The sequence below is a fragment of the Hyperolius riggenbachi genome, chromosome 2 (genome assembly GCF_040937935.1).
Source record: "Hyperolius riggenbachi isolate aHypRig1 chromosome 2, aHypRig1.pri, whole genome shotgun sequence".
NCBI classification, from domain to species: Eukaryota; Metazoa; Chordata; class Amphibia; order Anura; family Hyperoliidae; genus Hyperolius; species Hyperolius riggenbachi.
In genome coordinates, this window is record NC_090647.1 from 38,265,520 (window position 1) to 38,292,828 (window position 27,309).

At 46.5% G+C, this 27,309-nt stretch overlaps 1 protein-coding gene across 1 annotated transcript in view; it reads left to right on the top strand.

The window, feature by feature from the left end:
* The window catches only part of EMSY (EMSY transcriptional repressor, BRCA2 interacting), a 72,613-nt gene that overhangs the window by 34,655 nt on the left and 10,649 nt on the right, over positions 1-27,309 (top strand). Inside the window, exons 9-14 of the mRNA XM_068266656.1 lie at positions 1,492-1,641; positions 3,012-3,179; positions 7,570-7,706; positions 17,543-17,719; positions 20,429-20,615; positions 26,722-26,889. Coding sequence (XP_068122757.1) covers positions 1,492-1,641; positions 3,012-3,179; positions 7,570-7,706; positions 17,543-17,719; positions 20,429-20,615; positions 26,722-26,889 — 987 coding nt within the window. The remainder of the gene's footprint in view (positions 1-1,491; positions 1,642-3,011; positions 3,180-7,569; positions 7,707-17,542; positions 17,720-20,428; positions 20,616-26,721; positions 26,890-27,309) is intronic.

Here is a 27,309-nt window from a genome sequence, read left to right on the forward strand (position 1 = left end):
ACAGCAGATTCGATCACTGTGATTGAATCTGCTGTGAAATCGTTGTGCAAACGCTGACAAAACGATCAATCGCTCCCGTCGATCGGTCCGTGCGGAAGATTTCGCTCGATCGCCGGCGGGCCGGGAGTGCGTTGATAGCGGCGTCCGAATGCCCGACGACTGACCCTAGCGGCAATACATTACCTGCTCCGGCCAGCATGAGTCCCCGATGTCACCGCTGGGTCCTGGGTTCCGGCAGGCTTCACTTAACTTCCTGTCCCGACAGGAAGTTTAAAGAGACTCCGTAACAAAAATTACATCCTGTTTTTTATCATCCTAAAAGTTCAAAAAGCTATTCTAATGTGTTCTGGCTAACTGCAGCACTTTATACTATCACAGTCTCTGTAATAAATCAACTTGTCTTTCTCTTGTCAGACTTGTCAGCCTGTGTCTGGAAGGCTGCCAAGTTCTTCAGTGTTGTGGTTCTGTGATGCATCTCCCCCCTCCTGGCCCCTCTATGCACACTGCCTGTGTATAATGATCTCTTGAGATACAAAAGGAAGGCTGTATACAGCCTGCTTGTGTATGGATGTATTTTCTATGTGTGGACATACTGTACATCAACCTACTTCCTGTTTTAGTGGCCATTTTGTTTGTTTATAAACAAACTTTTTAAAACGGTTTTTAACCACTTTTAATGCGGCGAGGAGCGGCGAAATTGTGACAGAGGGTAATAGGAGATGTCCCCTAATGCACTGGTATGTTTACTTTTGTGCGATTTTAACAATACAGATTCTCTTTAAACAGTAGAGTGCCCTTTACTGTTTAAACTTCCCCGGACAGGAAGTTCAGTGAAGCTTGAGCCCAGAGCGGAGAAGAAGACAGTGAAGATTGGGGGACTCGCGCCGGCCGGAGCAGGTAATGTATGCGGGGGGCGCGACGGCAGCTCCACAGATTGTGATCGGTTTCATGCTGAAATCGATTCACAATCTGCAGTAAGGGCAGCCATACGATCCCTCTCTGATTAGATTCGATCAGAGAGGGATCTATCTGTTGGTCGATCTAATGGAAAATCGACCAGTGTATGGCCACCTTAATATATATTTTCTATTACAAACCAAAAAATACTGGTCTGATGTTAGTTGCAGGTCATATTATCAGATTGTCTTGTAATTAAGTAATTGCTGTGCACACAAAGTAGGTAATGTACTCCTACTTCCCCTCTGGATACAGCAGATTTTCTGCATTGTTTTCACAGGTTAGCATAGCTGAACATAAGCTGATCATTTTAGTTCAGTAATGGTACTCTTATGAATTAGCTTATGAGTGAAGTAGAGGAATGTGTTTTAACCCATCCAGTTCCTTTTTCTATTTCCCCCCCCCCCCCCCCCATTACTTTTATGCTATTGAATGCTTTAGAGTAGTCCATAGAAGATGTTTGAGTTTCATCCTAATATTGTTTTGTTTCGTTTGTTTTGTTTTTACTCCTACGGTTTTGTTTTTGTACTGCAGGTGTCAAGATAATCACTCAGCAAGTCCAGCCCAGCAAGATCCTCCCCAAGCCGGTGTCCGCAGCATTGGCCAACAGCAGCAACACCCCTATCATGGTAGTGAGCAGCAACGGGGCCATAATGACCACCAAACTGGTCACCACACCCAGCGGTAAGAGGGACCTTCCCCATGTGCAGCATGGTTTATCCTCAAGCAAGTTAACCCCCTATCCACGTAGGCTTCTCCATAAATTAGCCATTAGTCTATTTCTTCTCTGGTAGAGGACTAATGGTAATGAAACTGGCTATATTGGGTCTCATTTTCTTAGTATTAGAGATCGATGGTACAGAGGTGCCAATTAGAATAAAATGATTTCAAGTGAACCAGAGACGAAGCACCCTTATGTATTTTACCATATATATCAGTTGGTACATTAGATAAAACACCTACCCTGCTCTTTCATTCTTCACTGCTCAGCCTGCTTGTTATCAGCCCTGATAAAATCCCCGACTGAGTATTCAGTCTTGCTTTGCTCAGGAGTCATTATAGCTGAGTCATAATAGCCGAGCCAGAAGGGGGCAGGCTTGGGCTTTAAAAGAGAGCAGAGAAGACAGACTCGGTTAGAATGATTCCTGAGCAAAACCAGACTGAATGCTCAGTCGGGGATTTTATCAGGGCTGATGACAAGCAGGCTGAGCAGTGAAGAATGAAACAGAGAGCAGGGCAGGTTTTTTTTCTCTAATGTTCCCACTGATATATATGGTAAAATACATGAGGGTGCTTCGTCTCTGGTTCACTTTAAAATCGTTAAAAGGGGGTACTGGTGGATTTACCTCCGGGTACTTGGACACAGGTTATCTATTTTCAAAAGCAGTTCTTTATTGAAAAGAAAAACTGTAACAATAGTAACTCCAGTTTCAACGCGTTCCGCATAGTGAACCCGCTTCCTCAGGCAAAATTTTGGAGCCTCTACTAATCTATGCATGAATGGCCTGGCGCCTCCATCTTAGTAGGCAGTGCGGCAGTAATGTTAATGGGTACCTGTAGTAAAAAGAAAAAAGTTGGACATTTGGACACTTGCCTTCAGTATGGGAAGCCTCTGGCTGGATGGTCCAGAGGGTCCCCTGATTTTCTTACATCCCATTGTTCCTGAGCTGGGGCCATCTTAATAATAATCAGCATTAATGTTGAATATTGCTCAGGCTGTGTTACCTTCCATGTCTGAGAATGGCCGTTGCCGGGGAAGAGGGGGAGGGGGGGGGGTAGAGTAAGGCAGAGGTAGGGGAAGGGTAATGTGAGAATTAGTTAAGTCGATAGTAGAATATCTAAAACATCACCCATAGTCTAATCTGTTTCATTAGACGCCAAATTACCAGATATCATTTTTTTTTTTTTTTCATGTTACTGGTCCAGGAGTGGGAGGAGTCTAGCCATAAGGGAGGAGCCTGATGGTTACATTGTGTCCAACCTTATACCTCATGAACATTTTTTTTTTTTGCGTGTGGTGTTTTTGAATAATTTTATCATCTTTCCTTCCTTAGGGGCACAAACATACACGCGACCAGCTGTAAGCTCCGCCCTTGGCGCTCGTATGGCGGCCACTCCTGGGGCTACCTACGTAAAGACCACCAGTGGAAGTATCATCACTGTAGTTCCAAAATCTTTGGCTTCTCTGGGAGGGAAGATTATCAGCAGCAACATTGTATCTGGTAAGACCCCATTTACATAATGTATAGATCTTGTAAGACCCCCTGCCTCACATAATGTATCGAACTGCTATGGAACCCCCCCCCCCCCCCCCTTTACATACTGTATCGATCTGGTAAGACCACCACTACACCACTAGGTGTAAAATTTATTTCAGCTGCTTTCAAGCAATTAGATCAATTAACTGTTTCTGACATGGATGTCATTGCATGTTTAAAGGATACCAAAGCCGATTAAGTAGGAGAAATGGGGGGAGCAGGCATATACTGGCAGCTGTCTTGACGCCTACCGCTCCCCCTGAACTACTGTCTCCCCTATCCTACCTTAATGCCCCCTGACAGCCTCTTCTGGGTCGCTAAGGTCAGGATGGAGTGCATTAGTGGCCTGGAGAGCCCTGCGCATGACCTAGCTGTAACGTCATGTGCACTGCTCTCCCGGCTGCGTGCTGCCAGTATATACCTGCTCCCTCTCTTACTTGATTTTGCTCTGGTATCCTTTGTAGTAAATGGGAACTGTGGGGTAAAAAAAGAAAAAAAAAAAAAAAAAAAAAAAAAAAAAAAAAGCCAAATGCTTACCTATGGAAAGGGAAGACTCTGGGTCCTATTCGGCCTTCCCGCTCCTCTCCTGGTGCCCTCGGTGCAGCGCTGTCCCAGCGAGCAGTATTTGACTAATTTGATGAAATACTGCTTACTCCGCTGGTGAAGGTAGCTGGCTCTGCTCCATACTGCGCACACGCGAGTGTCCTTTATGCACCTGCGCGTGCGCAGTATGGAGCCGCCTGTCTTTGGGAGGACTCACAAAGACTTCCTGAAGTCCCTCGTAGTGGTGGATTCCAACACCGGAGCCAGCGATGCATCGCTGGCACCGGGAGAGGAGAGGGAGGGCTCCATAGGACCCAGAGTCTTCCCTCTCCTTAGGTAAGTATCTAATTTTTTATTTTTTTTTTAAGATTCCCATTAGCTTTAACCCTTATCACTAGTATGTCCCGCATAGCGGGGCATCACGAATTTCCTGATGCGCTCTTATGTCCGGCCGGGACATTTCTGCAGAGGCGGTTTGCGGCGCATCTATCCCCCCATCCCCCCCTGCCCTGCAAAACCCGATCTTTCTCTCTCTCTCTCTCTCTCTCTCTCTCTCTCTCTCTCTCTCTCTCTCTCTGCCTATTAGTGGGCATGTAAAACTACATGCCCACACAGTCAGTACCCCTCCTTCCCCAGACCGGAAGTGCGCGATCGGCGCACCAGGAAGTGACAGATGCAATGAAATTTCATTGCATTTTCCTTGCAGAATGTTTGCAGATTTTTTTTCTGATTCCTTGCTGATTCCTTGCTAATTCTTTATTGCAGATTCCTTTCAGCAGATTCCTTGCAGATTACATTGCAGATTCCTTGCAGATTACATTGCAGATTGCTTGCAAAGTTGCATAGAGGATCAATGGCATCCTATGCAATGGACGTGGAGGAGAGTGTAAATAGTAGCCAGCATTTTATTGCTAATATGCCCAATCGAAATACCAACGATTGCATTGTGTGTAGGGACAGTAAGACACCGGGTGGCGGGCATAAAACCACCTATTATTGTGAAACTTGCTCACGCAGGCCAGGATTACACCCAGGAAACTGTTTTACAATTTACCATACCTTGGCTTTCTCCTGCTACAAGCCAATAGAAGATGCCAAACTGTCCAAATAAGGTATCAAATTAATTGTTATGTGTTCTTTAAAGAGACTCTGAAGCGAGAATAAATCTTGCTTCAGAGTTCATAGTTAGCAGGGGCATGTGCGCTAAACGGGGGTCCCTTCACCCCCAAACCCACCCCCGCAAGACTTGGTTGTAGTCTTGGTCATAAATTTTGTTTCCTGGAGGCAGGGCTAACGGCTGCAGCCCTGCCTCCAGTCGCGTCTATCAGACGCGCATCGCCGCCTCTCCCCCGCCCCTCTCAGTGAAGGAAGACAGAGGGGCGGGGGAGAGGCGGAGATACGCGTCTGACAGACGCGCGTGGGGCAGGGCTGCAGCGGTTAGCCCTGCCCCAATGCGGAAGCGCTCCCCCGCTTTACGGAGGGGATTTGGGGGTGAAGGGACCCCCGTTAAGCCGCGGGATAGCGGCGGTTTAGCAGGGGCACACATGCCCCTGCTATCTATGAGGTCTGAAGCGAGATTTATTCTCGCTTCAGACTCTCTCTTTAAAATAAGATATACCATGTTACTGTTTTACGTTCCATGTTAAAGTGGGAGAGAGGGTAAGATGGGAGAGTGCATTTCTGTAAAAAAAAACAAAACAAAGAAAAAAAAACTCAGAGCAGAAACTACTTCCTTTAGGAAAGAACTCCGAGTGGAAAGGGTTAAGGGCTCATTCACACTAGAGGCTCTCTTGGATTTTTCAAAAGCACCCTTAAAGCGGCTACACCATGCTTTCCTATGCGCAAGATCAGATTGGGGCGTTCTGTGTGCTGTCAGTTGACATAACCACTGCATGGACCAATTTCAGGGCGATTTGCCTTGAATGGAAGGTATAGAAAAATGCAAAACGTTTACAAAATAGCTTTGTGCAGCGATTGCGTTTACGTTTTTAACAGGGCTGTGGAGTCGGTCCAAAAATCCACCGACTCCGACTCCTCAGTTTAGGATTCCACCGACTCCGACTCCTCGACTCCGACTCCTCTAATTTGCATATTACAATTTTGTTGATTAAAAGTATGTAACATGAAATTCGTCTCTTAACTGCCAACGCTTAGGAATTTTACAAGACAACTGAAGTGAGAAGGATATGTAGACTACTATATTTATTCCCTTTAGACTAAAACTAGTCCTTGGTAAGAGTACTTGTAAAAGGTACAAACCGGAACAAAGAACATCTATCAGGCCCTAGGCAATGTAAGTGTGGGTACATGTAAGAATGATGTGCAGGTACTCTGCATGGAAATGAGGAGATTGTAAACAGACAACACCTCTCTGTTCAATGTGCACAGCATTCTCAGTGGATTCCCTGCTGCTCTGTGGGGAGTGCATATGTAGAGTATAGTACTACTGTGTAACAAAGTAAACCTGAGACAGATGAAATTAAAGTTTTATACATACCTGGGGCTTCCTCCAGCCGCCTTCAGGATAATCAGTCCTTCGTTGTCGTCCTCCACCACCTGGATCTTCTGCTATGAGTCCAGGTACTTGAGCCAGTCGGGCGTAGTGCGCATGCACACACTCCGCCGCCAGGAGCATACTACACCTGTGCAGCACTATTGCGCAGGTGCAGGATGTTCCTGGCTGTGGGAGCAGCATGCGGCCGGACAGCGCTGACTGGCTGAATTACCAGGACTCATAGCAGAAGATCCAGGTGGTGGAGGACAGCGAGGGACTGATTAGCCTGATGGGGGCTGGAGGAAGCCCCAGGTATGTATAAAACTTTACTTTTCATCCGTCTCAGTTACCCTTTAATTTGTAGTCACCAAACCAAATTTTAACATATCAAATTATTTGATTTCATCAGCAAAGAGTGCGTACATTTGCATAAATCAGCATCAATGCAGAATTATTTCCATCTCATTGACCATCTCTATTAGTGACACAGCTACACATCAGGCTTTATTCTTACAGCATAGATGTTATTTAGTATATATAAGAGATTCCTGTGTACACATCATATATACAGTCACAATCAGATATGTATATCTGACCTTAAAAATACGGGGACTGCTTTATTGAAGCAGCACAAGTAACTCATTTTGATTGGTTTATTTCATTTTTGTGGACTAAGCACAGCTATTACTGTATATATACTGTATATATACATTATTTTTAATGACTATTATCTGAGAAATAGAACATTTTATCATATTTTCTATTTTAATTACAGTTACAAATTCATTAGGAGTCGGAGTCGGTGCATTTTTTCCCGACTCCGACTCCAGGCACCCAAAATTGCCCGACTCCACGACTCCGACTCCGACTCCACAGCCCTGGTTTTTAAGAATAAATACGTTGTATGTATGTATTTATTTTCCGGGTCAAAGAGTTCACTTCCTGACTGACGTCAGGGAGTAAATTAAAAAAAAAAAACTCTGGAAAAGCGCTTGGAAAAGCTCTTTTAACAAAAATCCATCGCCCACCCAAGCGCCGGGAAAGCACAAATAAAAAGGGCCTAAAAAAACTCGAACGGACACGCTATCGGAGCGCAATGGGAAGGAGGCCGAAGTGATGGAAACACATATTTGATTGATACATTTGGATGAAATCTAACTTTAGGTACTCGCACTTGTCACAGGGACACAAAAGTAGACAAACAGAAAGATAGAATGCTCAGCCAGCTGAGAAGCCTTCTACTGAATTAGGCTTTGTGTATAGCCAGCCATGCTCTGAGGCTCTCATTCACTGTATTTTATCATCTCTCTCTTCAAGGCACAACCACAAAAATTACCACCATCCCAATAACTTCCAAGCCGAATGTCATTGTGGTGCAGAAAACAACAGGGAAAGGGACAACCCTACAAGGGATTCCCGGGAAGAATGTGGTGACCACTTTGCTGAACGCTGGGGTGAGTATAGCATGTGTTCCTGCCTACTGTCTGGAAAACTGGGACTGACTGGAAAAAGCAAAAGGGTGTCGCATTTGAAATTAATTACTTTAAGTTTTTTTAGGACATTAATTTCCCACTCTAATTGGCTCTCCTGTACATTCCAGATTGTGAAATTCACATCCCGCAATAAAATATACCACCGTGTGCTCCTCTGCTCGCATATGTGTGAAAGATTACTGCTGTAGCAAATGGCAGCAATCGCCTCCCCCCCCCCCCCCCCACACACACACACCTGATTAACCTCCCTGACGGAGGTTAGAACCGCCAGGGGGCAGTGCAGCACTAATTTTTTATTTTATTTTTTTAAATCTTGTAGCTAGCCTAGCGCAAGCTACATGATAGCCGGAGCAGCGGCATCCCCCCACCCTCTCCAATCGCCTCCGGCAATCAGTGGAAGCAGGAAATCCCGTTCAGAACGGGATTTCCTGCTGGGCTTCCCCGGTCCCCATGGCGACGGTCGTCGTGGACGTGGTGACGTCATCGGCGTCCGGATCCACCCCTCAGCGCTGCCTAGCGCTGATAGGCTAGGCTGGGGGAGGGGGGGGCAGCAGATAGCGGCGAATCGGCGGCGATCGGGAAGTACACGCAGCTAGCAAAGTGCTAGCTGCGTGTACAAAAAAATTATGCAAATCGGCCCAGCAGGGCCTGAGAAATCTTCCTGCGCGCGTAGCCCGACCTGAGGTCAGGCTTACCGCCAGGGAGGTTAATCTTGGCCTGAACTCAGAACGTCATTTCTGCTCGAAAAGATACGCAACAGCATAATAACCTGTAAACCAAAAACATTTCTTTGCTACAGCTGATACAAATCCTAACCTAAATCTGCACTGTTTATACTTCCTGATTTATGGAAACAGATTTATTGTTAAAGCAGTAGGATCAGCCAAACTATGCCAGGGAAAATAAACACATATATAAGTAGATAAATACTTACATAACACATGTATTATACTGTCCACGTTTTGATTTCAGTGAATATTATATAGTAAATTATGAGAATTCTGTTCATGGTGGGGGCCATGTCTTTGCCCACAGTTAAGGCTAACTCGTGATGTCATTTCTGCCCTTTACTTTTTTTCTTGTCTCCTCCAATCGCTGAGTTGCCTCAGCCTTGCTTGTAAACACAAGTGAGTAGGGGATTAGGTTTCAGATAAGCAGCTGGCAGGGAAATAAATGGAAGAGGAGGAATATATTATAGATAAAAAGAACCCCCAGCATGCAATTCTTTAGCACGACTACTAAAGGGCCAGTGTTCCTTAAAGAGACTCCGTAACAAAAATTGCATCCTGTTTTTTATCATCCTACAAGTTCCAAAAGCTATTCTAATGTGTTCTGGCTTACTGCAGCACTTTCTGCTATCACTGTCTCTGTAATAAATCAACTTGTCTCTCTCTTGTCAGACTTGTCAGCCTGTGTCTGGAAGGCTGCCAAGTTCTTCAGTGTTGTGGTTCTGCTATGAACTCCCCCTTCCAGGCCAATCTATGCACACTGCCTGTGTATTATTTACATTAGGGCGGCTTCTCTCTTCTCTCTTATCTTTTACAAGCTGGATAAATCGTCCTCTGAGCTGGCTGGGCTTTCACATACTGAGGAGTTACAGACAAGGGCAAAGCTATTTGCAGTAAGAAAAGAGCAGCCTGAAACTTCAGTGCATGAGAGATGCAGGGGGAAAGAAACACACAATGATCTCTTGAGATTCAAAAGGAAGGGTGTATACAGCCTGCTTGTGTATGAATGTATTTTCTATGTGTGGACATACTGTACATCAACCTACTTCCTGTTTTGGTGGCCATTTTGTTTGTTTATAAACAAACTTTTTAAAACGGTTTTTAACCACTATTAATGCGGCGGGGAGCGGCGAAATTGTGACAGAGGGTAATAGGAGATGTCCCCTAACGCACTGGTATGTTTACTTTTGTGCGATTTTAACAATACAGATTCTCTTTAAAGGGAAGGTTCAAGCAAAATAAAAAAATGAGTTTCACTTACCTGGGGCTTCTACCAGCCCCATGCAGCCATCCTGTGCCCTCGTAGTCACTCACTGCTGCTCCAGTCCCCCGCTGGCAAAAATGTACGCATTGAACCAGTAATGCGTAAAAATGTATGTGTTGATGTTTCTGCACTAGCGGGAATGCGTAAAAATGTACGCAATGCGGCCCGCCGACCTCTGAGGTCGGCAAGCTGCCAGCGGGGGACTGGAGCAGCAGTGAGTGACTACGAGGGCACAGGATGGCTGTATGGGGCTGGTAGAAGCCCCAGGTAAGTGAAACTCTTTTTTTATTTTGCTTGGACCTTCTCTTTAAGTATGTGATAACTCCAAATCATAACAGCAGAAAAAGTTTTGAATGCAGGATTAGCATCTTTATCACTTAATACATTCAGACCAGTTGCTGTTGAAATTTGATTTTTTTATGGTGACGATGATAACCTAGAAATAAAAAACACATAAGTACATAACAGATGTATTGTGCCATCCATGTAATGATTCCTGTGAGTTTTTTATAAAGGAAAAGCAGAAAATCCTTTTCTAGGCAGTGGCCATCTTGCCAAGCTAATACTGACATCATATCCTCCCCGACTCTTGTTTCCCCTCCTCCCTTCTCTTGCTCATTGTGTATTCATTAGCTGCCCTCCTCCCAGAGTCTTCAGACACTCCCACTGAGGTGTATACTAACAACTGCACTGTCTTATCCTCCAATCGCTGAGTCACCTCAGCCTTGCTTATAAACACAAGTGATCAGAGGGTGTTTCTGATAAGCAGCTAGGCAGGGAAATAAATGGAAGAGGAGGAATATATTATAGATAAAAAGAACTCCCAGCATTCAACTCTTTGGCACTAGGGCCAGTGCTCCTAAAGTATGTGATAACTACTGTACAAACCATAACAGCAGAAACAGATTTGCAAGTTTTGAATGCAGGATTAGCATCTTTATCACTTCATACAATCAGACCAGTTGCTGTTGAAATTTGATTTTTATGGTGACAATACCGCTTTGACAGCCTGTGCTTTCAAATCAGCTTATCTGCCATCTCTGCCGTGGCAGTAAGGGGAGAGATCAAATTACAACTTGTGATTAGGCACAAATGAGGTGGAATTAAATGGGCTAAAATATCTAAATACATACAGTATGCAGTTCTCTGTGTTTTCCTTCTGTCCTGCGCAAGAGTTCAGGTCCACTTTAAAGAGAAACCATGACCATGACTTGAACCTCATCCCAATCAGTAGCTGATACCCCCTTTTCCACAAGAAATCTTTTCCTTTTCACAAACTGATCAACAGGGGGCGCTGTATGGCTGATATTCTGGTGAAACCCCTCCCACAAGAAACTGAGGACCATGAACCTGGCAGTTTCCTGTCTGTGAACCTTGTTGCATTGTGGGAAATGGCTGTTTACAGCTGTTTCCAATTGGCAAAAAAGCAAGCAACCGCTACTTCCACTGACATCACCTGCCAGCAGTAAAAATGTCCCCATGTGATAAATGTCAGAATGTAAATCAGGGAGAGGAAAGATTTCACAAAGGGCAAACACTGACTAAATCATTTATACATAATTATTGTAAAAATGATGCACTTTTTTATTACATTATTCTCACTGGAGTTCAACTTAAGTTTCAAGAACACCTGTAATGACTGCCGCCTGTAGCAGTTGGATGCAATCGCTAGGGTGACTGTTCAGGGTGCATTGCTGTGCTGTTGCCTAGCAATGCATCTATACAGCACTGGGATCTCCAAACTGCACCCTACCGATCACATGCAATCACTACAGACGTACAAGCTGGCAAGAATGGTAAGCTGCATGCCCAGCTAGTGATGACATTTAGCATATATGGGATCATTTTAACTGGAATGAGCTAAATAATGTATTTGTGTTTTGTAACTACGGCGCTTGTCATGTGCAAATTAGGAAGTGTATTTTTGCCTATTTTTTCCCTGTATAAATTCTCATAGAATTCATTATTGGAGAAAAAAAAATGTACCCAAAGAAAAGCCTAGATTGTCACGAATAAAAAAAGTGTATCACTTTGATCTCTGTCCTGCTGATCCTCTGCATATTAAGCATACTAAGCAATACTAAGCATTTACAATATTAAGTGAATGGGTGAAACGGAGGAGGTATTTGGATGCATTTTCACACTCACTCCCGATGAAAAATGTATCCAGATTCCTCCTTCGTTTCACCCATCCACTTAATATTGTGTAAATGCTAAATAGTGTAAATGGGCTGCTCTCTGGTGCCTGAAATATGTACAGTATAGGCTGGTACTGTGTGCTGCTAGTCAGGGGCGTAGCAATAGGGGGTGCAGAGGTAGCGACCGCATCGGGGCCCTTGGGCCAGAGGGGCCCCGAAGGGCCCTCCCTTAACTACAGAATTGTCTCTCTATTGGTTCTATGCGCATAATAATGACTTCTGTAGATACTTTGAACAGTGATAATCAGTAACAAGCTATTTCCCATCCCCTTCTTGCACCTCTGACACTGTAGTTGCCATTGGCAGATTTTGGTGCGCCGTATAAATTGTTATGTATAGAGTGCTTGGGGGGCCCCATTGTAAAACTTGCATCGGGGCCCACAGCTCCTTAGCTACGCCACTGCTGCTAGTAAACTAGCTGCAGAGTGAGCTGCAGCAGCTGTGAGAAAAACCAGATATCTCCAGGTACATTCAGGGGCTAACTAGATGAAAAAATAATGAATGGCCACACCCCCTTTTTCCCCTGGTGCATTGTGATTTTTGAGAAAAAAATAATGAATAACTATCGCACATTTATCACACATTGCATGGGTTTCTCTGTTGATATAAAACAAGTTTGTTTTCTTAACCTGCTGGGCGGTCTGGACGAGCTCAGCTCGTCCAGTACCGCCGGAGCCTGCCGCTCAGGCCCTGCTGGGCCGATTTGGCTCAAATAAAAAGCAGCACACGCAGCCGGCACTTTGCCAGCCGCGTGTGCTACCTGATCGCCGCTGCAGCGCGGCAATCCGCCGCATGCAGCGGCGAAAGAGGGTACCCCCAGCCGCCTGAGCCCAGCGTAGCCGGAACAAAAAGTTCCGGCCAGCGCTAAGGGCTGGATCGGAGGCGGCTGACGTCAGGACGTCGGCTGACGTCCATGACGTCAGTCCGCTCGTCGCCATGGCGACGAGGTAAGCGAAACACGGAAGGCCGCTCATTGCGGCCTTCCGTGTTACTCCTGGTCGCCGAAGGCGATCAGAAGAACGCATCCGGAGCGCCCTCTAGTGGTCTTTCATGCAGCCAACTTTCAGTTGGCTGCATGAAATAGTTTTTTTTTTTACTAAAAAAAACCCCTCCCGCAGCCTCCCTGGCGATCTTAATAGAACGCCAGGGAGGTTAAAACAGAATTTGTCATAATTCAGGTTGGAGTGAGCTTGAGATGTCTCCCAGTGCATCACTGCTGAATATATGCAAATTAACCATTGTACCCTTAGAAGCTAAACACACCTCCAGAACCGCTGGATTGCAATGATGTGTCAGCTTGTTAATTTGTACAGAGCCATAATAATCCAACATGCATACAGACTGTTTCGGATTGTTTGATCCTCATCAGTGCATGGCATAGATTAATTAGGCTCTATGCAGTAGGGCTTGTAACACCGAGAGGTACAGACTAACCAGCGAGCTCATGGTGACCCAGAACTCATTGGATTGTGTGAGGGACTACAATGTTCCTAAAAGCCCCCTTACTAAGATGTTAAGAAAAACAAAAGTTTGCTTTCTTAAAACAGAAAGAATTTGCGATAATTCAGGTTGGAGTGAGCTTGAGATGTCTCCCAGTGTGTTTCGGATTGTTTGATCCTCATCAGTGCATGGCATAGATTAATTTGGCTATATGCAGTAGGGCTTGTAACTAGAGTTGGGCGAACTGTTAGCGCAACTGCAGCCGAACTGTTCGGCTGCCCAACCTGTCATGTGGCTGTGTCTCTTACTACTTCCGGGTCGCAATGACCCGGAGTAGTACGTCTGCGCTGGCCCGGCGGAGCGCGTCCTAGATCGCGCTCCCGTTGCCGGGCACTCTCTGCGCATGTGTGTGACGTCACACCGAGAGGTACAGACTAACCAGCAAGCTCATGGTGACCCAGAACTCATTGTGTAAGGGACTACAATGGTCCTAAAAGCCCCCTTACTAAGATGTTGATATTTTACCCTATACTTCTGGAGAATTGCTATTTGGAGATATCACAGGAGCCAATTCCACTGAGGACTGTCAGGGTCGACACATACTGAAAATCACAAACACGATCACAATTTTCACTACTTTTAATATGAATGTTCAGATGCTATTTCAGGTAGGATCAGTGGGTTGTTAAAGCGCAATTGCGAGTTTCCACTGGCTGGAGTGAGGGGAAACATAACAGCACTTCAAGTGGGAGATTGCGAAACCCCGGTTTGTGTCCCAGCCAGGGCACTGTCTGCAATGAGTTTGTATGTTCTCCCCGTGTCTGTGTAGGTTTCCCCCAGGCACTCCGGTTTCCTCCCACATCCCAAAAACAGAGAGAGAAGTTAATTGCCTAACCCCTAAATTGACCCTAGACTACTATACATACATAGACACATGACTACGGTTGAGATTAGATTGTGAGCCCCTCTGAAGGACAGTTAAAGCGGACCCAAACCAAACCAACACATACAAAGATAAATAAACACTCCTTCAAGCCTATGAGCATGTCAGTGCATGCTTTTCACCCTTCTCTTTTCAGAACTAGGGTTATACAGGGGGCAGCCATTACTTCTGAGCTTAGTAGGAAGTTTTAGATCATGGGTGTGTTTGTCATCAGCTGCCCTCCCTCACAGGGGCGTTGTCTATGTGAAATCTCACACAAGCTGAGATCACCTCCCCTTTGACATCATCAGTAGCAGCCTGTGTTTTGTTTTTTATCTCCTCCACCAGTTTGCCGGATTCTGTCCCAGCAATATGAAAGGAAGGGAGGGGTTCCTCCAATAAATGTAAAATATTTTGTATTTGTCATCATGCAGCTGAAAAAAGGGTGCTATTTATTATTATAATTTAGAAAATAGATGTTATTTCTGAAATCTTGTATTTTTAATTTGGGTCCACTTTAAGTGACAAGACAATATACTCTGTACAGCGTTGTGGAAGATGTAGGTGCTATATAAAAACTAAATAATAATTGATTTTACCGGAACACAGAAAAAAATCACCATTGTGAAAAGGGCACTGCGATTTCTATGTTAATCATGGTGCAAACCGCACTGGCTACAATTAGATTATCAAACGCATGCATTTTGCTGGTCGTAAGGGCACTGCGATTAACCTAGTAATTGCAGTGCCCTTTAACAGTGTAAACAGGCCCTTGGAGAAACGTTAGGCACCAACTGTAAATCTTTAAGGGAACTTCAACCAAGAGGAATATGTGGGTAACAATATTGCCTGGCTGTCCTGCTGATCCTCTGTTTCTAAGACTTTTAGCCATAGACCCCGAACAACCATGCAGATCCGATGTTTATGACTGGAGCGTGACTGCATTAGCTGCATGGTTGTTTCAGGTGTGTGATCCAGACAGTACTGCAGCCAGAATGATCAGCAGGATGTCAGGCAACTGGTATTGTTTAAAAAGAAATTAATATGGCAGCCTTCATACGCCTCTCACTTTAAGTTCCCTTTAACCACTTAAGGACCGGGCTGTTTTTTGCTGATCTGTGATGCGTGGGCTCTCCAGCCCGCAGCATAGATCAGGATAGAGGCAGGGCGATCAGACTTCCACAACCCCCCCCCCCCTTTTTTTTCCCCACTAGGGGATGACCTGCTGGGGGGTCTGATCGCCTCCGCTGTGTGTGGCCGAGCGGGGGGGGGGGGGGGAGGCTCCTCAAAGCCCCCCTCCGCAGTGATTCCCAGCCTCCCTGTCCTTCCCTCCCTCCCCTCCTTCCTATGGGGCGGCACAGGACGGTTATCCGCCCTGCGCCGCCTCTGATAGGCTTCAGCCTATCAGAAGCCGGCAATCCCCGGCCAATCAGAGGCAGCAGCGCCGTATGATGTAAACACTGGGGATTTCTTCCCCGCGTGTTTACATTTAACCTGCGAGCCGTGATCGGAGGCTCGCAGGCTGTTCACGGAGACACACTTTGTGAACTGACATGGAAAGGAGAACGAGCGGCCGTTTCCATGTAAAACCACTTACGACCTGCCGCCGCCTGTCGACGTTAGGCGGTCGTTAAGTGGTTAAAGTGGTCTGAAAGCCAGCATTTCTACTTTGCTCAAAAGCCTAGGTTCTCAATGTGTGGTACGCATACCCCAGGGGGGGTACTTCTGATGGTTCCAGGGGGTACTCAGGCTTGATATACTTAACCAAGCATAACAAATTTAGAGTTTTAGAAAATTATAAATCTTATTTTAACACCACCAAATTAGTATTTTAGCTAATTGAAAGCAATAGTACCGTATTTTTCGGACCATAAGACGCACTTTTCTCTCCCAAAAAATGGGGGGGGAAAGTCAGTGCGTCTTATGGTCCGAAGGTGTCCCACAAGCCATTACCTATCATGATCCTCTGCCCAAACAATAAACTCCCGTATCCAAAAAGGCTTCCCACGATAATCCCTCTGCACTTACATGAATTGCAGAGTTGTAAAGTCTTGAGCAGGCATCCACAGAGTATCCAGCATTTCTGTGCATTAGCGGCAAAGAAGAAAGCAATCACCGCTGTAATTGATGGTCTCTGATGCCCTGTTGTGTGTCAGTCAACCCTGACAGGTATTCACACAGTATCCAGCATTACTGTGTATGAGCGGCAAGGAAGAGCGCATTCGCCGCTGTAAATGATCAATTCTAATGCCTTCTCGTGCCGGGAACCATCCAGTTCTGCTTCCACCAATCATCATCCTTTGGAAAACCTCTCAGCCAATCCTGAAGCAGTGTTTCTGAAAGCCGCGCCCCCCGCTGTGACAGCGCCAATGTAAGAGTTCCCGATGGCTTTGCCGATGGGACTTCACCTTTCAGCCAATCCTGGAGTGGTGTTTCTGAAAGCCACACCCCCACAGTCACAGCGCGCCATGATTGGCTGCATGCACACCATGAAGTCCCGCCGGCAGAGCCATCGGGAACTTTTACATATATATATATATATTATTTCATATAAGGGGTACATGTGATAATGTTTACTACGGTATGCTGGGGGGTACTTGGGGAGTACAGGGTTGTGAAAGGGGTACAAACCAATGAAATGTTGAAACGCTGCGAGTCTAAAAGATTCCTCACAGCTTAAAAGCTACTATCCCAGACTTTATTTTTTTTTTTTATAGTAGAACATCACTGAAATGGTTAAACAAAATTTTGTCCTGCTATGCAGCTTCAAATCCTCATCCAAACTGGAGCTAACAGTATTTTTGTTTGCATTCCAATGTTGTTACAATGTGTGTAATTCGAACCCTGGTCTCCCATGTCAAAGGCGGTGCCTTTAACCAGTACACTATCCAGCCAAATATAACTGTGTGAGTAATAAAAAGAAGAAAAACACATTTTTATTGAATACTATGTCAGAGTTTCAGACCACTTTAAGACATTTTAGCTACATCTCCTGCGATTTTGCCAGCCGTTAATGACATTTGTAAATGCAGTTTTTGTTTTCCATGATCCTGTATGGAGGCAGAATGTAGAAACTTCATACATTTGTCTGTGTGCTTTATTATCGTGGTGGTTCATTTACTACTTTTCTGAGAAGCATATTTTACAGATTTTTCGTACTATATACTCTAAACGGTAAAGCGTTAGAATGTATTTCATGCATAGGTTCGTGGTGCTGATGATTTGACTCTTGTTGTTTTTTTTAGGGTGATAAAGCTTTGCAAGCTTTGCCAGCGGGTGCCAAGCCGGCCATCATCACCGCCACCCGTCCCATCACCAAGATGATCGTCACACAGCCCAAGGGTATCGGCTCCAGCTTGCAGACTGCAACCAAGATCATCCCCACCAAGATAGTGTATGGCCAGCAGCAGGGGAAGACCCAGGTACGTAGTGTACGGGCAGCAGCAGGGGGAGACCCAGGTACGTAGTGTACGGGCAGCAGCAGGGGGGGACCCAGGTGCGTAGTGTACGGGCAGCAGCAGGGGGAGACCCAGGTACATAGTGTACGGGCAGCAGCAGGGGTAGACACAGGTGCGTAGTGTACGGGCAGCAGCAGGGGGAGACCCAGGTACGTGGGGGAGACCCAGCTACGTAGTGTACGGGCAGCAGCAGGGGGAGACCCAGGTACGTAGTGTACGGGCAGCAACAGGGGGAGACCCAGGTACGTAGTGTACGGGCAGCAGCAGGGGGAGACCCAGGTACGTAGTGTATGGGCAGGGGAAGACCCAGGTATGTAGTGTACGGGCAGCAGCAACGGAAGACCCAGGTACGTAGTGTACGGGCAGCAGCAGGGGAAGACCCAGGTACGTAGTGTACGGGCAGCAGCAGGGGAAGACCCAGGTACGTAGTGTACGGGCAGCAGCAGGGGAAGACCCAGGTACGTAGTGTATGGGCAGCAGCAGGGGAAGACCCAGGTACGTAGTGTATGGGCAGCAGCAGGGGAAGACCCAGGTACGTAGTGTATGGGCAGCGGCAGGGGAAGACCAAGGTACGTAGTGTACGGGCAGCAGCAGGGAAAGTCCCAGGTACGTAGTGTATGGGCAGCAGCAGGGGGAGACCCAGGTGCGTAGTGTACGGGCAGCAGCAGGGGAAGACCCAGGTACGTAGTGTACGGCCAGCAGCAGGGGGAGACCCAGGTGCGTAGTGTACGGGCAGCAACAGGGGGAGACCCAGGTACTTAGTATACGGGCAGCAGCAGGGGAAGACCCAGGTACGTAGTGCACGACCAGCAGCAGGGAAAGACCCAGGTACATAGTGTACGGGCAGCAGCAGGGGGAGACCCAGGTACGTATTGTATGGGCAGCGGCAGGGGAAGACCCAGGTACGTAGTGTACGGCCAGCAGCAGGGGAAGACCCAGGTACGTAGTGTACAGGCAGCAGCAGGGGAGACCCAGGTGCGTAGTGTACGGCCAGCAGCAGGGGAAGACCCAGGTACGTAGTGTACGGCCAGCAGCAGGGGAAGACCCAGGTACGTAGTGTACGGGCAGCAGCAGGGGACGACCCAGGTACGTAGTGTACGGGCAGCAGCAGGGGGAGACCCAGGGACGTAGTGTACGGGCAGCAGCAGGGGAGACCCAGGTGCGTAGTGTACGGGCAGCAGCAGGGGAGACCCAGGTGCGTAGTTTACGGGCAGCAGCAGGGGAAGACACAGGTACGTAGTGTATGGGCGGCAGCAGCAGGGGGAAGTCCCAGGTATGTAGTGTACAGGCAGCAGCAGGGGAAGACCCAGGTACGTAGTGTACGGGCAGCAGCAGCAGGGGAAGACCCAGGTACGTAGTGTACGGGCAGCAGCAGGGGAAGACCCAGGTGTTTGCCTCCTGCTCCTACCAGTGACTAATATCCATTTATTGATCATTTAGGCCCGGTTTACATTAGAGATTTTTAAAAAATGGTCCGTTCCCGGATTGACTGGGTACGGATCCAATATTATAGTGAATGGGAACCGTTCTTATAAGGACAAGTCACATACTTACCGAAGGAATGGGAAGGCTCTGGGTCCTAATGAGCCGGGAAGGCTCTCTCGGTGCCCGTTCCAGCGCTGGCTCCCACGTCGCAGCATTCAACCAAGTTGGCCAAATGCTGTTATCTCCACCGCCGAAGGGAGGCTTCTAAAGTCTTCAGGAGCCCGAGTGCTCCCAAAGACGGCCGCTCCATACTGCGCACACGCGAGTGTCCTCTCTCACACGTGTGCAGTATGGAGCCACCTGTCTACGGAAGGACTCTGCTCGCGAAGATTTCCGAAGTCCCCCCGCGGCGGGGGGTTTGAACGGAGGAGCGGCCGCCACAACGAAGGGACCGGGAGAGGAGATGGAAGGCTCATTGGGACCCTGAGCCTTTCCTAAGGTTAAATATCTGGCTTTTTGATTTTTAGAACGGATCCCTTTAGCTTTAACCTATGGATTCGTCCGTTGACATCCGTCTGTTCAAATGGATCAGTTCCCACATGATCCGCAAGCTTCTTGCAGCGCCAATTTTCCGGACCGTTAAGGCCAGCAGAACGGAGGTGGAAGCTGAGGCATTGAATTGGGGGCAATGAGAAAACGGAACGTTTCTTCACACAAGTTACCACTTTCAAACTGGAGGACACCATTAAAGGGACTCCGAGCGCATCTCATGGCCATGCCTTTAAGACAGACGCCTTCCAACAAAGTCGTGCTATGACCCCTCTGGAGGAGCCTCTTGCAATGGCCATGCGTGTCACTTCCTCTTCCTGCTTCATTCAGCAATGCACTTCTCTAACAGAGAGGGCAGGGGTGACCCGGAAGTTATAACATAGCCAAGATGGCAGCTGCGATTTTTAAATTGAAATTCAACAAAAATGATTTGGTGTAGAACGGCGATTCAGACATCAAATGAAAGAGGAGAGCACAAGCTACAGAAAGGTATGCATCTTTAAGTACTTTGCAGTACTGGTCGGAGTCTTAAAAGCATGCGCATGAGGTGCTCGGAGCCCCTTTAACTGAGTGAAGTTGAGTCATAGATCACCAATACAAAAAAAAAGTGATGGAGTTCAGGTCATCAGAAGACTTGCAGAGAGGAAGAGTCTGGCACACAATTATAATCTAGATGTTCCTTCGTTCTCTTTCTTTTAGGTCCTCATAAAACCGAAGCCGGTCACATTCCAGGCCACAGTCATGAGCGAACAGACCAGACAGCTGGTGACGGAAACCCTGCAGCAAGCCCGTGTAGTGGAAACAACCAGTGCCGCCACCATCCAGGAGGTGAAGGAGGACACAGAGAGCAGCTCCTCTTCCACAGAGTCCTCACAGAGCTCCCAAGGTAACCGTCAGCTGTCAGGCTCACAGTTCCTCATCAAGCAAAAACGTTACCACTGTCGGTCGTCCTCTAAATGGGAATGTTTCCTGCGAAACCTCAGCGGCTGCAGAGAATCCTCTGTAGTGTCACCAGCCTCCCACCTATTCTCAGATATACCTTTTCCTCGAAAATAAGCCCTAGCGGTGCTGTGCCAATCGAGTACCGGTCCTGTTATCCCAGCACACAGCAAGGTTATCAGCTGTGTGCAGGGATGACAGGGCAGGTGCCTGATCAGTACAGTAAATTATCATACGGTACCTTCGGATCAATACAAGGGAACAGGAAATGTTCTGCTCAGTGACACTTCATGATGCGCCATCATCATTAGGCGCAGCCACCTCATGTACCGATGCTGCCGAACCTTGCCTCCCACTGTGCTCCTCCACCCTGAGGCAATCTGCCAATACATGTAAACTGCAGTTGGGGCATCCCAAGCAAATAAGACCTCCCCTGAAAATAAGCCTTATTACATCTTTTGAAGCAAAAAATTAATACAAGACACTGGTCTCAATTCACTAAGCTTCTTTCTTGTCTTTAATAACGTTTCTGGAGTTATCACCATGGAGATAAGGCATGTAGTATTCAGGAAGCATTTTACCTCAAGCAAACCTAAAGTTAAGGGCTGGTTCACACGGACGCTTGGCAGCGTTTACTGCCAAGCGTTCGGGACTCGTTGGCATTGCGCGGTTACCGTCGATTGCGCAAACGCGGCATTCCGATCCCTCTCCCAAGAAGCAGCATGCGGCGTCCAGGGCCGGCTAGCCGCCGCGGCTTCATGTCCCCTGCAGGGGACGAGGAACGCCGATCGCGACGCGAAGCTGACAATCGCCGTACCGCCGCCCCCGAATTAGACGTCACATGACGTTGCGGCTTCCCAACCGCCTGAACGCCCCCTGTCATCCGTCTGAACCAGCCCTTACTCTTCCGTCTTTAAGTTAACTCTTCAATCCTTAAAATAACTCCAGAATTCTAGACAGGCTGTTAATTGAGTGTGAAAATAACTACAGAGGAGGGAACCTAACTACAGAGGAGGGAACCTAACTACAGAGGAGGGAACTTAAGGAGTGAAGAGATAAGATAACTCTCACTGGCCTCAATTCACTAAGATCATGCTAGAGATAAGGCAAGAGAAAACTTACCTCCACACGTGAGCGTTATCTTACCTCTTCATTCTTTAAGTTACCTCCTCTGTAGTTAATTTACCTCCTCTGTAGTTAATTTACCTCCTCTGTAGTTATTTTCACATGAAGCTAATTAACAGCCTGTCTTTAACTCTGGAGTTATTTTAAGGATTGGAGAGTTAATTTAAAGACAGAAGTGTTAACTTTAGGCTTGCCTGAGGTAAAATGTTTCCTGAATACTACATGCCTTATCACCATGGTAACAACTCTAGAAGAGTTATTAAAGACAGGAGATAAGTTTAGTGAATTGAGGCCACTGTGTTGTAGCAACTTTTCTCTTATTATCCCCAGCATGATCTTAGGGCCTCGAGTCCAGTATGTTCCCGGCCGCCAGTGTAAGCCAAGAGATTTGGTGTTCCCGGCGCTGTTGCATGCCGGGAGATGCCATGTCCCCAGCCGTTCGTGCTGGGAGATGTAGAGACATTAATCTGCGCTTCCCAGCATACACTAGCGGTCGGGGTATCAGCTTCTCCCAGCGTGCAGCAGCGCCAGGAACACCACATCTCCCAGCATGCAGCAGCGCTGGGAACACCACATCTCCCGGCGTACACCAGGAGCATGCTGGACTCCTGGCGACTCTAAAGTGTGGCAATAACCTCTGCAAGATGGACGCCCTCGTGGAGATAAGGGGAAAGTTAATGTAATTTAATTTAACGCCGGGTATTAAATTAGACAAAGCCACCATAATTTATGAACCTTCCTCGGGAATATTTGGTGCTCAGTTCCCTTTAACTTTTTAAACTGCAGAAAGAGCTTTTGCTGTGTATAGGAATTAATTATACAGCACCACAGCTCATAGATACTGTATTAGGGAATGCACAACTACTGTAGATTACCACATATAGCCACTAGAGGGCACTTTCCTCTCATCCATTCTTCATGGATGAGAAGTACAGTTCACCAATTAGAGGATAATGAATTACATCTGGAGAACTAAAGGGGCCCATACACTTAACGATTTTCCCGCCGATATACAGCAGATTCGATTACTGTGATTGAATCTGCTGTAAAATCGTTGCTCAAACGCTGACCGAACGATTGATTTCCGTCTGAAATCGATCGTTCCCATCAATCCGCCCGTGCGGAAGATTTCGCTCGATTGCCGGCGGGTCGGGAGTGTGTCAATAGCGGCGTTCGAATGTCCGATGACCGCCGCTAGCGGCAATACATTACCTGATCCGGCCGGCGCGTATCCCCGCGGTCACCGCTGCTCCTTCTCCGCTGGGCTCCGCCAGGCTCCACTACTTCCTGTCCCGACAGGAAGTTTAAACAGTTGAGCGCCCATTACTGTTTAAACTTTCCCAGACAGGAAGTTCAGTGAAGCTGCAGGCCTGGAGCCCAGAGCGGAGAAGAGACAGCGGAGACCGGGGGACTTGCGCTGGCCGGATCAGGTAATGTATGAGGGGGGGGGGAGGGGGGGCAGCAGCGGCAGCTCCACAGATTGTGATCGATTTCATGCTGAAATAGATTCACAATCTGTTTGCAGTGAAGGCAGCCATACGATCCCTCTCTGATCAGATTCGATCAGAGAGGGATCTATCTGTTGGTCGATCTGATGGCAAATCGACCAGTGTATGGCCACCTTAACACTAATTTGAATTTTATGAAGAGCATCGCGATTGGCCTCCATTGACTCCAATAATCAACTGTTTCCAATTGAAATTCAATCAGAGACAAATCTGACCATAAAATGTATTTTTAACGAAATCATCCTGTTAACTAGGTGGAATGTGCTTTTTGTCTAAATACACTTTTATATACAGGCTCTTTCAGAAAATGAAATGGAAGAAATGTGTAAGATTTCACACAATCGCTTTTCTGCGCTATTAAAACGTGGAATGTGCACTTTTTGGGAGGTGAACTGTGTCTCCTCTAGGGGTGGCCAGTGACACGCAAATAATTCCGAGATGATGCAGGGTTATGCAAATTAGCATGCATATTTTTGCAGCTCAAACGGACCAATCAAATCCTGTCGCGATGGAGAACTAGTAGTTCATTTTTAAGCTGCATACATTTGCATACAGTATTTGCCTAGTCCTGCATCAACTGATCTGTGGAATAGCTTGGTGTCCATCATATATGGACATGCAAAAGACATTTATCCCGCAAAGCAGCCAGTTATGGAGCTTGAGAAGTTGGGTGCTGCTATAGAACCTGTTCATTTTATCAGCAACCATCAACTTCTCGGTGCAAGATGGAATGTTTCATTGTCATTGTTTGGTGCCCTGCTATACAATAACACCAGCACCCAAATGCTGGAGGTGGCAATGAAGAAGTTGAGTATTGGTTAGGGTTTGCGGTAAGGGTTAGAATTGGGGAATAGAGTTGAGGTGGGGTAGATTTAACAATCTGGTTTAGAAGGATGCAGGGTTAGGTGTCGGGAAGATTGTATGTTTGCGGGAGGAGGGAAGGGTGGGTATCAAAACCCACAATTTTATTTTACACTTCAAAGGATGTCACGTTTTGCGGGTCTTACCCATTTTTTCAGGAGAAGTTCAGAGTGTTTTTGCATAGAGCTCCACGGCCTTGGAGCACCAGTTAGTGTAGAGCAGTGATCTGTAAACTTGGCTCTCCAGCTGTTAAAGTGAAAGGGAACCGCATTTAAAAAAATGAGACAGATACTTACCCATGGAGAGGGAAGGCTGCTCTGGGTCCTATAGAGCCTTCCCGCTCCTCTCCTGGTCCCCTCGTTCCAGTGCTGGCTCCCCTGGTAGCAGTATTTGATTAAATTAGTTAAATACTGCTTTACCCGGCCGAAGGAGGCTTCAGAAGTCTTCAGGGAGCCCGAGTGCTCCTGAAGAAGGGCGGCCCTGTACTGCACCTGCGCAAGCACGCTCTCTTGCACGCTCATGCTCTGCAGTATGGAGCTGCACGTCTTCAGGAGGACACGGCTCCCGAAGACTTCCAAATACCCTTTCGGTGGGGGAGTGAAACGGGGGGAGCCAGCACAGGATAGAGGGCACCGAGAGAGGAGACGGAAGGCTCTATACGACCCAGAGCCTTCCCTCTCCTTAGGTAAGTATTTGCTTCATTTTTTTTTAAATGCGGTTCCCATTCACTTTAAGGAACTACAAGTCCCACAATACATTTGCCTTTATGAATCATGACTGTGGCTGTCGGACTCCTGCAGTGCATTGTGGGACTTGTAGTTCCTTAACAGCTGGAGAGCCAAGTTCGCAGATCATTGGTGTAGAGGGTTAGTATTAGGGACTAGAGTATGGGTGGTTACAATTAATGATCTGGTTTAGGAGACAGTGCCAGGAAGGGCTGTATGTTGGGGGGCATCGGAAAGGGGTTTGTGTAGGTGGTGGTTCAGATTAGCGACTGGTATAGGTTCTTGTTGGAGTGGGGGGTGTGTAAGGGGGATTTCTGGTAAGGCGGTAGTTAAGATACTTGGGCCTGTATGCAATTAACGTTTTCTCCTGAGATTAATTGTCATAGTCTCTTTAAAATAACTTAAGTATTTCACAATTAAAAAATTGCCACTTAGGAGAAAATTCAGGAGAAGTGAATTGCATACGGGTCCTGGCCTCATATACAATTAACTTTTTTTCTCCTAAGTTATCTCTTAGATCATTTTCATCTTCTCTTTAAAATAACATTTCAGCATTTTACAAAAAAATGTACCCATAAGTTGGTGAAAAGGTACTGTCAAAATTTGAGTATTTTCTTGCATGCTGGTGGCTTAGAAGGCATTTTTTTTTGATAAGGTGTAAAAATATCACCTAAGAGAAAATGTGAATTGCATATGAGCCCAGGGTCGTTGCTAGAACATATGTCATGGGCACTTTACCAGTGCTCTGTCGGGCTCAGCCAGCGCCCAGGTGAACACGCTTCCATCATGCGCTATACCTCAACAAGGGAACACTAAAGGCTTTTTATGGCCATATTGTATGCTGGGTACACACGATGCGTTTTTCCGGTTGATTTTCCGTCCGATCGATTTCCAATTCGATTTTCTGATTCGATTCTGTTATCTTTTCTTATCTATTTCCATTCACTTCTATGAGAAATCGATCAGAAAAATGATCACAAATTAAGATCGGACATGCCGGAAATTATCTATCGAACCATCTATCTAGCACAAAATTGTATGGTGTGTACCTAGCATTAAAGGGAACCAGAGGCGAAGCCCCCTTGTGTATTTTACCATATATATCAGTAAGAACATTAGAGAAAACACTTACCATGCTCTCTGTTTCATCCTCACTGCTAAAAGTGTCTGTTATCAGCTGTGATAAGAATCCCGGACTGAGCATTCAGTCTGGCTTTGCAGGGAATAATTATAGCTGAGTCATTATAGCAGAGCCACAAGGGGGCAGGCTTGGGCTTGAAAGAAGACAGAGAAGACAGACTCAGCTATAATCTTTCAGTAGCAAAAGCTAGACTGAGTGCTCAGTCGGGGATTCTTATCAGAGGTGATAACAGTCAGATTACACAGAGAACAAGGAAACAAAGAGCAGATTAGGTGTTTACTGTCATGTTCCCACTGATTTATAAGGTAAAATACAAGAGGGTGCTTCATCTCTGGTTCTCTTTAAGCCCCATACACCCGCTCAACAGCGGTCTTTTATGCAGCACAATTCTCAAAGAACTTTTGTTGTGAAACAAGTTGAACCAAAAAAAAAAGTTGTTCACACAACTGATAAGACTGATAAGCCGTCAATCCAACATTTAGATTTACGTTTTATCAGTCTTATCAGTTATTTGAACAATAGCAAGCAACTTTTTTTTTTTTGATTGTTCAACTTGTTTCACAACAAATTGTTTTTAGAATTGTGCTGCATAAAAGGCCGCTGTTGAGCGTTGTGTATGGGGATTTAGGTTCATGATAGAAGTTTTTTTCTATCTATTGAATGGGAGATAGATGATCATCTTTGTCTGCCCAGATTCTCAGCCCGTGGTTCATGTCATTGCCTCTCGTGGACAAGAATGGGCGGAGCATGAAATAGCCATGGACACCACCCCGACCATAATCTACCACCAAGACATCGCAGGAGAGTCCCAGTCTGCCACCTCCACCATCAAAGCTCTGATGGAACTCCAGCAGACCAGTGGTGAGTACCATGAGATGCAACACAAGGGATGTGTGTGTGTATTTTGTTCACTGTGTTCTCCTCAGACAGCACACCTCACTTGCCTTGGTAGTGCACGGTCTAGTCTGCGTGGCTTCTCACAGACAGTCCAAAAGTGACCAGCACAGGATGGTTCAAAATGTAATGGCATTGCTTGACAGAGCGGTTACACCGCTCGAAGCGGCGACAGTCCGTTGTGAGCAGACCTGGCTGCAATGTGGACATAGCTTTATCCTGGAAGTGTGTCCTTCATTCACTGCATGAGAGCTATGAATACTTTCTAAGAGCTGTATTTACATTCCGACCTGAAGTTGGATGTTTGGGCAGATGTTATTCACGCTGTGAACGTGAATACATCAACATTTTGAACCATCCTGTGCTGGTCACTTCTACTTTTGTGTT